This window comes from Staurois parvus, unplaced genomic scaffold, assembly GCF_062004578.1.
Source record: "Staurois parvus isolate SC_StPar_1 unplaced genomic scaffold, SC_StPar_1.0 ptg000192l, whole genome shotgun sequence".
Lineage (NCBI taxonomy): Eukaryota > Metazoa > Chordata > Amphibia > Anura > Ranidae > Staurois > Staurois parvus.
Genome location: NW_028317988.1, coordinates 6,720,750 through 6,734,506, shown reverse-complemented (window position 1 = coordinate 6,734,506; position 13,757 = coordinate 6,720,750). Strand labels below are relative to the sequence as shown.

Here is a 13,757-nt window from a genome sequence, read left to right as displayed (position 1 = left end):
CTTTCCCATTTCCTCATTGACACACAGAGAAATAAAAGTAATGAACAGGGGGTTATTAGGGTGTGCCCAAGCACATCTGGCACACCCTGTGCGCACGCCAATGTAAGGCTGTCAATCAGAGACTGTGCCCTCCCCTGTCACCATTTTTCTCTTGTTGTCAGGAAAACCCATCAGAAGTAACTCATGCTTATAGCAGAGGAACAAGGCAGTGAACAGAAATCACACTTATCGCTCTTAACTGAGACCAGTACACACTATAGAGGGATATGCTTTGTTCATATTTCATGTCTGAGGTTTACAACCACTTTAAACAAAGATTTCTATACTTTTAGTTGCTAGATCTCCTACAAATATCAAAATTTCTCAAAGGAAATCTGAGGATGACAGTACTCTTCCCAGGGCCAGCCAGGTAGTTCCACTCTCTGGCTCCACACCGGGAAAAGCTTTGTAGGCCTTTTCTGTACAGTGCATCGGGGTTGCCGAAACAACGTGAGGAGTACATTATAATTTAAAGCGCAATAAATGTTTTACAACTCCAACATTTTTAAAGCTTAAGGCCTACATTTTTTTGTAACCCGATCAGGGTTCACCTTGTTAAACCTTGTTTTATGTGAACGCTGGGTTTCACGTGCTGTTTCACTGGATTTGCAGAGTAATTGTTAATATCACTTTTCACACTTGGTGTTGTTCAAAGGAACCTCTTGTTTTTTTTTTTTTCCTATCGAAAACAGTGAAGGCGATGCGTGAAGGGCGACTGCTCCATATGTTATACTGCTCGCTCCTCGCCCCCTCCTCACTATAACAAGCATTTTATTAAGGATTTGAAACACTGCAGAATGGGATCACTCGGCCTTTTAGAAAGCATGTGTTCTGCTTTACTACAAACACTTTCATTTCCTAGTTGTACAATTATTATTGCGCGGCATTGATACATTTTGATTTATACGCGGGTATTTACAGTAGACGACTTTATTTTTCTGTTTTAACAAAAACACCGAAACTTGCACACGTGGACCAGAAAGAAGTGAGTATAGCGTTTTTCAGAGGAAAATAAGTTGTATGTGCAAATGTTTTTGTTTTCTACAAACAGACGGTAAAAACGCACGTTCAGTGTTTTTTACTGCTCCCCCCCCCTTTCCCAACCACACACAGAAAGCCTGGCAAAGCAGCTCGATGGAATCTTAATCATGTCACTCAGTGACGGCAAATTTAACAAGGCTGGTTGAGCTTGATGGGTAGCACTGCCCCATAGACTCTTCCAATGCAGTTAATGGGATAGCGCTGCATCTGCAAGCCAGACACTTGACTTTTGGTTATGGTGCGTTAGGATCATGCAAATCACTGCATAAATTATTGCCTCCTGAATGTCTGGAAGAAACTGACTGCCACCTCTGAAAAACAATCAACAACAGCTCACGTTTCAGAGACTGCCGCCTTGTGAACCTGGCCTTAAAACGGATCTTCACCCTCAAATTAAAAGTCCCTCCTGTCCATCCCTCCTCTGCTCCACTTGCTGAATATCGGCTTTTTTATAATGTTTACCCTTTTTTTTTTCCAAAAAAGTGTTCAGTCCTGCCTCCAGTACAAGTCATTCGCCTAGACAGGGTGTGCAGGAAAGGTAGGAGTAGGGAGGGAACATTTTTAAGAATAAATATTATTATTATTATCAATAATGATAATAATAATCATTTTTATTCTTATGCAGGATTGATATAGCACCAACAGTTTGCACAGCGCTTTACAAAAGAAGGGCATATTATTTTTTATCACATTTTATTTGCCCTCCAGAAGTTTTACCCCCCTTCATAACCAGGCCATTTTTTACTATAGGGCGCTGTGCTATTTTAGCTGACAATTGCGAGGTCATGCAACAGTGTATTCAAATGAAATTTATAAAAAAAAAAAATCACAAAAATAGAGCTCTCTTTTGGTGGTATTTGATCACCACTGGGTTTTTTTTTGTGCTATAAATGAAAAAAGACTGAAAATTTTGTAAAAAAACCCCAAAACATTATTTTTTAATTTTTGCTATAAAACATATTCCTTAAAAAAAATACTTCAGAAATTTAGGCCAAAATGTATTCTGCTACACGTCTTTGGTAAAAATAAAATCCCAATAAGTGTATATTAATTAGTTTGCATGAAAATGTTAGCATCTACATATGACGGTATTTACTGGAATTTTTTATATTTTTATAATAGTAATTGCAGTGATCAGCAACTTATAGCAAGACTGTGATAGTACAGTGGGCATTCTGACACTGTCTAACTGACATTGGCATGACCAGTACTAATACAGTGATCAGTGCTGATAAAATGCATTGTCACTGTGCTAAAGACACTGGGCAGGAAGGGGTTAACATCTGGGGCAATCAAAGGGTTAACTGTGTACCTAACTATATGTGTAGTGTGTACTGTGTACCATTTTTACTAAGGGATGTGACAGTTTTTGTTTCCCTGCTTTGCTTTGTTATTAGTACAGAGATCTATGTTGTTTACCAACACAGATCTCCCTCCTGTCACTAGCTCTGATGATCAGCGAATCCCGGTATGAAAGCAGACTAAAGGACGCAGTGAATAACTGGAGGTTTTGAACCTTTTTGAGCTGGTTACTATATATATTTTACAGGATCTAATTTTGCTATTCTATTTACCGTATTTGCCAGCGTATAAGACGACTGGGCGTATAAGACGACCCCCTACTTTTCCTGCTAAAATTTAGTGTTTGAGCTATACTCGCCGTATAAGACTACCCCTCTTCCAATGCACACCAGTGGCAGGAATAGTGCCCCATCATTGGTATCAGTGGCAGGAATAGTGCCCCATCATTGGTATCAGTGGCAGGAATAGTGCCCCATCATTGGTATCAGTGGCAGAAATAGTGCCCCATCATTGGCATTAGTGGCAGGAATAGTGCCCCATCATTAGTATCAGTGGGAGGAATAGTGCCCCATCATTGGTGTCAGTGGGAGGAATAGTGCCCCATCATTAGTATCAGTGGGGGGAATAGTGCCCCATCATTGGTATCAGTGGCAGGAATAGTGCCCCATCATTAGTATCAGTGGGGGGAATAGTGCCCCATCATTGGTATCAGTGGGGGGAATAGTGCCCCATCATCGGTGTCAGTGGGAGGAATGGTGTCCCAACATTGGTGTCAGTGGGGGGTGGAATAGTGCCCCATCATTGGTGTCAGTGGGGGGGGGGGAATAGTGCCCCATCATTGGTGTCAGTGGGGGGGGGAATAGTGCCCCATCGTTGATGTCAGTGGGGGGGAGGAATAGTGCTTCATCGTTGGTGTCAGTGGGGGGGAGGAATAGTGCCCCATCGTTGGTGTCAGTGGGGGGGAGGAATAGTGCCCCATCATTGGTGTCAGTGGGAGGAATAGTGCCCCATCGTTGGTGTCAGTGGGAAGAATAGTGCCCCATCATTGGTATCAGTGGGAGGAATAGTGCTCCATCATTGGTATCAGTGACACCAATGATGGGGCACTATTCCTCCCACTGACACTTGCTGACCCTGTTCTCGTATAGTGTTGCTGCAGCCAGCATATGTGGTTGCAGCAGCACCTCTACACTGACCACTTACCTGCTGGTCCTGCACTCGATTTTCGCGGGGCCGCTCGGCTCCACCCCCTCGCTGGTGATTGGCCGCCTGTGTGCCTTTCCTGAGCTACAGTTCTGGCGGCCAATCACTGGTGAGGAGGCGGAGCCGAGCAGCCGCACGAACATCCAGTGGCCGAACTGAAGGCGCAGCCGCGCTTCCTGGACCGGATCGTCGTGGGACCGGAACCAGGTAAGAAACAGCCGCTGCCCACCCCTGTACTTAGTGTCCCTTCCATTGGGGGAAGGGGGGGGCGGCGGCGTATAAGACGACCCCCGACTTTTGAGAAGATTTTCAAGGGGTAAAAAGTCGTCCTATACGCCGGCAAATACGGTATATTTTTGTGTATATGTATATGTATATGGATTTGAATTTATTTTAGAACACTTTATTAATTTTTATATTATATTAAGTAGAAAGGTAGTTAAGTAGGATGGGAGCAGCATTTAGGACAATCACGAAACACGTTAATTTAATTGCAGCAGCCTTCGCTAAACACTATATATTTGGAGATAAAAGTATTGATCGCACTTTGACCCGTTCTCTAGGGAAGGGTCAGTTAAGGGGTACATTCTCATCAGATCAGTGGTGGAATAAGTGGTGGGGGCATTTGGGCAGCACGGTGGCTAAATGGTTAGCACTTCCATCTGGCAGCACTAGGATCATTGGTTCAAATCCCAACCATGGCACCACCTGCCGGGAGTTTGCATGTTCTCCATGTGCCTGCATGGGTTTCCTCCAGGTACTCCGGTTTCCTCCCACACTCCAAAGACATGCTGGTAGGTTAATTGGCTCCTGTCTAAATTGGCCCTAATATATGAATGTGAGTTAGGGACCTTGGATTGTACACTCCTTGAGGGTTAGGGACTGATGTGAATGTACAATATATGTGTAAAGCACTGCATAAATTGATGGCGCTATAGAAATACCTGAAATAAATAAATTTGCTGAGCACTTTTGAGAACTCTGCTTTTGATTTGGAGATTTACCTAGGAAAAAATGCAAAAAAAACCCTGCAATAAAAATATTTTGCTTTAAATCCTATGGGACTCTTCACACCATTGTGCTGCGGGTGTGGTGGATTTTGAAAAGGCCTGATGCTGCATCTTTGGTGCACTTTTCAAAATCGCACCAAAAAAACAGCTCCGCATGGAAATAAAACACGTAAAAAAACGCATCAAATACAACCGTGGTTACAGTTTTAGTGCGTTTTTTGAGTGACATGTCCATGTTCCAAAGGTGCATGCTAGGAGTCGGGCCTCCAGAAAATGCACCGGAAAAGCATCAAAAAGGCATATGTGTTTTTGATACATTGTTTCAAGCAGCCTAAGGAACACAGTGAATAACAAGATTTTAGAACTTTTTTTGTTCTTAATATGTATATTTTTAAAGGATTTAATTGTGGAACTTCATTTATTATGTTATATTAATAAATATTATATTATATTTAGGGAAAGTTAAATAGGGTAAATGCAGAATCTACCAAACAAATGTAATTTACTGTAATTTCATTCACTAAACACTGTAAGCATGACATTTTAATTTTGCAGAAAATAATCTTAGCCTAAAAAAAACGAATGTAGCCACCAGGACTGGTAATCTGCAGTACAGGGGCGGACTGACAACTCATGGGGCCCTCGGGCAATAGGGGATCATGGGGCCCCTGTGTCCTTGCCCAAACTCAAAAAAGCCTATGAAAAAGGTACCAGGGGCATCTCATGGGGCCTCCTACTGACCCTGGGCCCTCGGGCAGTGCCTGGGTTTTCAAATGGTCAGTCCACCCCTGCTGCAGTATAGTATATAGCATATTTTAATACACTTTGACAAATTCTTTTAACATAATTGTATGATTTTATTTTTTTAAAACTGATTTCAGATGCTTTGGTAAAGGAGGTATTTTCACTCCCTGGAAATTTCCATTGGGACTTCCATTGGGAGATTCCATTGAATCTCTCCATAGGGAGATTCTAAAAAAAACACTATTATACATTCCTTTATTAAACGTGTTGGTGGAAAAAAACAGGTACAAGCACAGATAGAGGCTACCGCTGCACCATTCACAAAGGACGTCTTGTATCTTATGCAGCTCTTGAAGACATAATTACACCGTGATGACATATATCACTCAGCAAAAAGTTAAATGAACATCATTTAAAGTGAATACTTACCAGCTTTAGGTACATTAGTGGCATTGGAGAGATACAAGCCGCTCTTGTATAAGTAAAGTACCCTTTCAAACTGTGTGGTGGTTTCATCGATTCCCCAGCGCAGCTCTCCTACAAATGAAAACAGGCTGATTAAACAAGAGTAAGGGGCATCCCAGTTCTAGGATCATTGTTACATGTAAATGTTAGCTGTGCTATGCTCTCAGTAAAACAGTGACAGCGTAAACTCCGGAATGGACCTTATAGAATGCTGAAAGAAAATACGGAGGCCTTTAAAATGCATATAGCGATAAAACTATTTTTTTAACATTTGGATATTCTAAAAATAAAAAACGTTTTCCCTTTAAATATAGTATAACCTTGAAAGCTTATAGTAACTTCTATTATTAGATATTAGATAAATGTCAATGTGGAGGTGCAATTCTAAACCAAACAATAGTTGAATGATTGGATCGAGTGAGAAGGGAAAGGATAGGAAAGGGCATAAGAAAGAGGAAAGGAAAGGAAAGGAAAGGGGAAAAGAAAGAGGAAAGAGGAAAAGAAAGGAAAGGAAAGGAAAGGAAAAGAAAAGAAAAGAAAAGGAAAGGAAAGGAGAGGAAAGGAGAGGAAAGGAAAAGATGAAATAATAGGAGAAGAAAGGAGGGGATGGGATATAATAGGAGAGGAAAGGAGGGGATGGGATAGGAAAGGAGAGGATTGGAGGGGATGGGAAAGGAAAGGAGAGGGAATGAGAGGAAAGAAAAGAAAAGGAAAGGAGAGGAAAAGGGAAGGAGGAAAGGAAAGGATAGGAAAGATGAAATAAAAGGAGAGAAAAGAGGGCATGGGAAAGGAAAGGAGAAAATAAAAAGAAAAGGAAAAGGACAGGAAAGGAAAGGAGAAAATAAAAAGAAAAGGAAAAGAAAGGAAAGGAAAGGAAAGGAGAAAATAAAAAGAAAAGGAAAAGAAAGAAAAGGAAAGGAGAGGAGGGGAAAGGAAAGGAGAGGAGAGGGAGAGGGAGAGGGAAAGGGGAAAGGTTAATAAGTGAAACAGTTTAAAGGCCTATTAAACACAACTGTAAAACAATGTGACTTGATTCCAGGTGCAATAGAACAGCAAGTAGGCTCAGATTTATCTTTTGTTTAGCTGGTGAGGCAGCCATAGCAATAATAAAGTTGCCTGTCTCTTGCCTTTATGCTGTGGAGAAAAAAAGCTGCTCTTTGAGTGGAGGCAGTGGCCTCTCTGCATTGATCCAACTCCCCAGAGTGAGTCAAAGCTAGAGCTCTCCATTCATCAAATCTCATGCTTCCCGTTGATTGGAGAGCTCTTGCTCTGACTCAGCAGGGGGCCCATAGAATCTCTAGGCCACTGCAGCCACACAGAGAGCAGCTAACCTTGGTGGTAGGATCTGGGGCAGACTGACAACTCATGGGGCCCCCGGGGCCCTATTCCCCAGGGGGGGCCCCATGAGTTGTCAGTCTGCCCCAGATCATGGGGCCCCTGTGTCCTTGCCCAAACTCAAAAAAGCCTATGAAAAAGATACCAGGGGCATCTCATGGGTCCCCCTACTGACCCCAGGCCCTTGGGCAGTGCCCGAGTTTCCAAATGGTCAGCCCGCCCTTGGGTAGGATATAGGCTACTTTACTATGGCAGTGGCTGCTTTACTAGCTAAATAAATGAAAGGACTGTGATCACTTTTTGGAACCTATTCACAGCATTTTACAGGGAAGTTCAGTTTGGTCTTTAACTGATCATAGGCCGAGGACCGACAGAGACATAGATTCCTTAGGTACCTGTGGCATTGACTATGGCATCCAGCAGGGGTCTCAGGGAGGAAGGTGCACTATGCGGCAGGAGATATGTAAAGAAAAACCTGCAAAGAAATAACAACATGAAGCAGCTTGTTCTGTAAGTGGCTCCGTTCATATAATTACACTATTTAAAAAAAAAAAAAAATTCCAAAGTGCAATAAGCCGCTCACCCTGTTCAGGAAACACAGCCATATATCATAATATCCTAATGTGGGAGCCTGGCACTGCAGAGACAAGGACCGCCAAGTACAAGGCTGCCTTGTAATCACCCGTAAATGCTCCATTAACACAGCCACTCGCTGCAGCGCTCAGTAGATTGTGGCTATTTGCAGGGATGTCTGGCACTCGGGGGAAATTTATGGCACTTCTCTAACCGATGGAAGAACTTTCTAATTCTGGGTGTGTTCTGCCAGTGTTTCAGACTACTAGCGCCAGAGGTCTTGGAAAGAAATATCCAAATCATAATGAATAAAACAGTAGTAGGAAAATGTAGAACTGAAGCTATACCTGTAATGGGCTTTTGCAGCCCAGAACTTTTCTTCAGAAAAGACCAGAGCTGCTTCATATACTAGCTTTTACCCAACTATTTCATTTTTCACTTTCATTTTTGTTGAAAATTAATAATATGAGATCGCTCAATGGGCAGTGTGATGGTTAAAGCTAAATGCAAAAAGCAAATACTTATATGAGAGTAGTTTTACCTTCCAAAGGATTCTTCCTTCTGTCCATCTAGCTCAGCTCTGCCCCATGATACAACCCTATCTAGGAAGGGAGGAGACTTGTACTTCCTCTGCTGCAGTTTCACTTGCACTTACAGGTATCAATTCAATGGCTGGACAGTGAAAAGGGAAGCAACACACTGACACATTCTTTTCTTCAAATTTTGGGGGAAGTGGAGTGGAAGTGCTGGAGTCTAAAGATTGGCTTTCTGTTCTAAAAATGAAAACGGTAGATTGATCAGGGTATCTGGATTATGGGCAGGCTGCTTCTCCATGCCAAAGAATCTCTACTATCCTCCTGGCTTGTAACTGAACAAATTCAAAATTGAAGCGCCACACTGAAAAATGTTAATGTTCTAAAACAACCTTACTCCAAAATCAAATAAAATGGAATTAAAACTGAACCAATGCGTTTTCAAAAGCCAAAAAGTACCTCCTTTATCAGGGTTTAATATTGATTAATATTATGTAGTGGATTGGAAGCTGCATTTGTTGTGAATGTAAGGCTGGCTTTAACCACAATGGTAATTGAACATATAGGGAGAGATTTACTAAAATTGGAGAGTGCAAAATCTGGTGCATAGAAACCAATCAGCTTCCAGGTTTTAGTGTCAAAACTTAATTGAACAAGCTGAAGTTAGAAGCTGATTGGCTACCGTGTACAGCTGCACCAGATTCTGAGCGCTCCAGTTTTAGTAAGTCTACCCCACAGTCTGTCAGCAGCTGGTTTTGAGTGGCACAGCTCTTCTCTTTATCGCTCTGTTCTCTATCAACATCACAGTCTTTGCAGTGCAATGCACCTGATTGTGCTACTCCTCTGTCCCCCGCTCTGAACTGTACAGACTCACAGTAAACTGCAAGATCCTGATATTGGGTACTTTTAGTGCTTGCATTTTAAATATTTATTTCAGGTACTTATATAGTGCTGTCAATTTAACCGTTTCAATACCGTGCAATTTGACACCTTCCTGCCCAGGCCATTTTTCAGGTTTCAGCGCTCTCACACTTTGAATGACAATTGCGCGGTCATACAACACTGTACCCAAACTAAAATTCTATCATTTTCTTCACACAACTAGAGCTTTCTTTTGGTGGTATTTAATCACCGCTGGGGCTTTTATTTTTTGCTAAATTAACAAAAAAAGACCAAAAATTTTGAAAAAAAAACACATTTTTTCTTTGTTTCTGTTATAAAAGTTTACAAATAAATAATTGTTCTTCATAAATTTAGGCCGAGATGTATTCTGCTACATGTCTTTGGTGAAAATAACCCAAATTAGGATGTATTTTTTAGTTTGTAGGAAAGTTATAGAGTTCACAAACTATGGTATAGATCTGAATATTGATCAATCCTGAAGTACTGACAGCCAATCTAATTTCTTGAGGTCCACGAATGTCAGAATAGTACAGATATCCCCCAAATGACCCCTTTTTGCAGAGTAGACAGTCCGACGTACTTCATAAGAGGCATGGCGAGTTTTTTGAAGTTGTATTTTTTTGTCATAATTTTTCGGAAAATGAAAAAATTAAAAAAATTATTTTCACTATTTTTTTTTTTACATACTGTCACCAGTGCAGTACAGCGTCATCATATAACTGGCATGGCGGTGAACAGGGACACTGACTGGTGACAGTATGAAAAAAAAATATATATATTTTTTTTTTTAATTTATTTTTTTTTTTATTATATTTAATTTTTTATTACATTTTTTTTTATTTTTTTTAAGATTTGTTTTTCATATTTTACTATGACCAAAGTAGTACAATGTTACCATAGTAACATTGTACTACTTTGGGGAAGTGATCAGTATTTTTTTTTTTTTTTACACAATTTGCTTATAGCAAAGAATTACTTTGCTATAAGCAATCATTTACCTGAATGAAATCGATTCATTCAGCTTTCTTTTTTTTTTTTTTTTTTTTTTTTGTGCTTAGCTGTGATTTGGTCACAGCTAATCACATGACATGTGCATGTGATTAGCTGTGACCATTCACAGCTAGGCGCTAGTATACAATGGATGGCATCATGAGGGCACAGCAGGTCACAATGGATGGCATGATTAGTCACAGCAGGTCACATGGTACCAGCAACGGGAGTCGGTACTCGGATCTGTCATCGGCCGTGTCCGAGGTGCACGGCCGGTGACAGATCGCACTGCTGCGCCGCTCTGCATTAGCGCAAACGGCGTGCACCCGGAGTGCAGAGACACTTTTGAAGCCGCCAAACGGCCATTGGCCGGGCGGCTAATGGTTAAGCAGCGCTTTCCATATATGGGACATTCACATCAGTCACTGTTCTCAAGGAGCTTACAATCTAAGGTCCCTAACTCACATTCATACATACACATATTAGGGCCAATTTAGACAGGAGCCAACTAATCTACCAGCATGTCTTTGGAGTGTGGGAGGAAATCCATGCAAGTCTGAAGTTTAGCTGATAGGCGAGGTCCACATCTAGGGTCTTGTAAATGTATGTTTTTGTGTGCGGTTTCACACTATGCACATAGTGCAGCCCTATGCTCCTGTAATTTTTTTTGGCGTTGAGCTTTATGCGTTTTTTGAAGGACACCGGAAGTGCAACATGTGTTTTTTATGCATTCTGTGAATAGGCACAAAAACGCACACTTTTGCATGTAATCATGGAATGCTTAGGTGTGAATGGAGCCTAAGTTGCTAACACTCTTTGCTTGCAGTGCCATAACCTTAGTTGTAAGTCTGATGAACGGGCAAAGTGGCTCCGACTGACTCCGACAAGACCCAACCCCCCTTTTCAAATCCTGGCAAGACCACCCCTCAATGATGCGTACTCCAATCAAGTAAGTAACCACCCCCCCCCCTTTTTCCTCTTGCTTAGACTCCCACCCAAAATACACGCTCCGCCTCGTCTGCACGCCCCAGTCATGCTGGCCCTCCCTTTTAGCTTCGCTCAGTCCAGGCCTTGACTTTCCACTTAATGTTGTCATCCAAGAGGGAAAGCATGACAGCCAGGCAACAAGCACTTTCAGGAGAGGTACATGGGCAGCCTTGAAATTTTATTTTCAATTTATTTCAGGTACTTATATAATGCCATCAATTTACACAGCACTTTACATATATAGTGTACATTCACATCAGTCCCTAACCCTCAAGGGGTGTACAATCTAAGGTCCCTAACTCACATTCATACATACACATACTAGGGACAATTTAGACGGGAGCCAATTAACCTACCAGCAAGTCATTGGAGTGTGGGAGGAAACCCACACAGGCACAGGGAGAACATGCAAACTCTAGGTAGGTGGTGCCATGGCTGAGATTTGAATCAATGACTCTAGTACTGCCAGGCAGAAGGGCTAACCATTTAGCCATTCATAGATTGTAAGCTCCAAGGATCAGGGCCCTCCTATCCCTCTTGTATTGAACTGTATTGTTGCTGTATTGTCTCCCGTTATATTGTAAAGCGCTGAGCAAACTGTTGGCGCTATATAAATCCTGTATAATAATAATTTATTTATTTATTTCAGGTACTTATATAGCGCAGTCAATTTACGCAGCGCTTTACATACATATTGTACATTCACATCAGTCCCTAACCCTCTAGGGGTGTACAGTCTAAGGTCCCTAACTCACATTTATACATACACATATTAGGGCCAATTTAGACAGGATCCAATTAACCTACCAGCATGTCTTTGGAGTGTGGGAGGAAACAGGAGTACCCGGAGGAAACCCACGCAGGCACAGGGAGAACATGTAAACTCCAGGCAGGTGGTGCCGTGGCTGGGATTTGAACCAACGACCCTAGTACTGCCAGGTGGAAGTGATAACCATTTAGTAATAATAATAATAACCATTCAGCCACTGTGCATATCTTCTCCATGTCTGGTTTTCTTTTATTTTCTGCCACACACTACGTTTTGTTAACTTTCATGTGTATATGTATATATGTGTTCAGTCTTATCTAACTTATGGTGATTCTATAGGCCAGCTCTTTGGGCACCATGTCTGATACATTTTATGCTTTCTAAGAATTTTCTTGGCGAGGTGGCCAGGTATTTTCTCAACATTCCCCAATTACTTATGCTTGGGACTGGCATGCAGAATGTGATTACACATGTGCATAGCCAGTTTGTAAACACATATTAGGGCCCATTTGGACAGGAGCCAATGAACCTACCAACATATTTTTTTTAGTGTGAGAGGAAACTAGAGTACCTGGCGAAACCCATACAAGCACGGGAGAACATGCAAACTCCATGCAGGCTAACTTTCACAAATGACCTCAGAATATCTATTGTCCCTCTAAGCCCTGTTCTCTTAACATCTCGCTCCACCGGTCAGGAGTTTTGATAGGCCGTAGTTTGCCAAGTACCCCTATAATCTATTTACTAGCGGTCGGCTTGAGATGAATAAAGAGTTTCCACAAGAAGTCCGTTTGCTGCGGTTCATTTTCATCACGGCCTTTTACGTTTGCTGAAATCATCAGCCTCAGTTTAATGTGAAGTGTCATAAATCAGCACACGCTGTCTGCCTGTTGAAAGGAGGAGAGGCTATTCCCCGCTGCAGCACCGAGCCTGTGGGCCTTTGTGAACACACAGATTTAGGGCAACAAGGAAAGCTTCTGTTAGTTCAAAGGGGATTGTGAAAACAAGGCAGATTAGAAGAACCAGAAAAGAAAAGTTCAAAAGGTCGACCTTAAATCATGAGGTTTAAAAAGTTCGAGTTGTGTGCTGGTTGGTCACAGCTTTAAAGAGGCATAGGTCTTAAATAAAGACTGGCACATGCTTAAAATTAAAAAGAACCTTCCGCTAATATGTTACAAATATTATCAGATCACAACAAGAAAGATTTCTATATTACTTGTTCAAAATATATACTTCCTTGTCCACAGGGGTGCAGTCATGTCTCACTTCCCTCTCAAGTTATCACCCTTCTCCTTATTTTCACAACTCCATGTTGGATCTGAAGCCGGCTGTTACTTTCCAACTTTGACAGTTGGCCCCTGGTGATGTGCTGTTAGATCTACCTGGCCGTCATTACATTAAGGCCTCCTGTAGACTAGCAGTTGGGGTATTAAAAATTGCATGGTTGAGCTGTGATTTTAGTGCTGCCTCCCAGCCATCCCCCCACCACCTTTGCTGCAATGGCAGCAAATGGGGTGTTCATATCCCGCGATCACAATGCTTCACTTTGCACCAGTGGTGAAAATGATCCAACATGTCACTCGCAGAGGGTGGCAAGCCCACCAAACGCAACCCATTAAAGTGAATGGGGAAGCTTTGCAAACAAATTCAGGTGTTCCAAGGACCTCCATGCAATGACCTCCATGGCCACAGGTGTATAAAATCAAGAACCTAGGCATGCAGACTGCTTCTACAAACATTTTTGAAAGAATGGGTGGTTCTCAGGAGCTCAGAGAATTCAAGCGTGGTACCATGATAGGTTGCCACCTGTGCAATAAGTCCACCCGTGACATTTCCCGGCTACTAAACATTCCACGCTCAACT

General features: G+C 42.0%; 1 protein-coding gene across 1 annotated transcript in view; it reads right to left on the bottom strand.

Annotated features, from left to right (window-relative positions):
* The window catches only part of PKDCC (protein kinase domain containing, cytoplasmic), a 106,795-nt gene that overhangs the window by 43,621 nt on the left and 49,417 nt on the right, over positions 1-13,757 (bottom strand). The window contains exons 4-5 of the mRNA XM_089677829.1: positions 7,535-7,614; positions 5,769-5,876 (exon numbers count right to left, since the gene is read on the bottom strand). Coding sequence (XP_089533955.1) covers positions 5,769-5,876; positions 7,535-7,614 — 188 coding nt within the window. The remainder of the gene's footprint in view (positions 1-5,768; positions 5,877-7,534; positions 7,615-13,757) is intronic.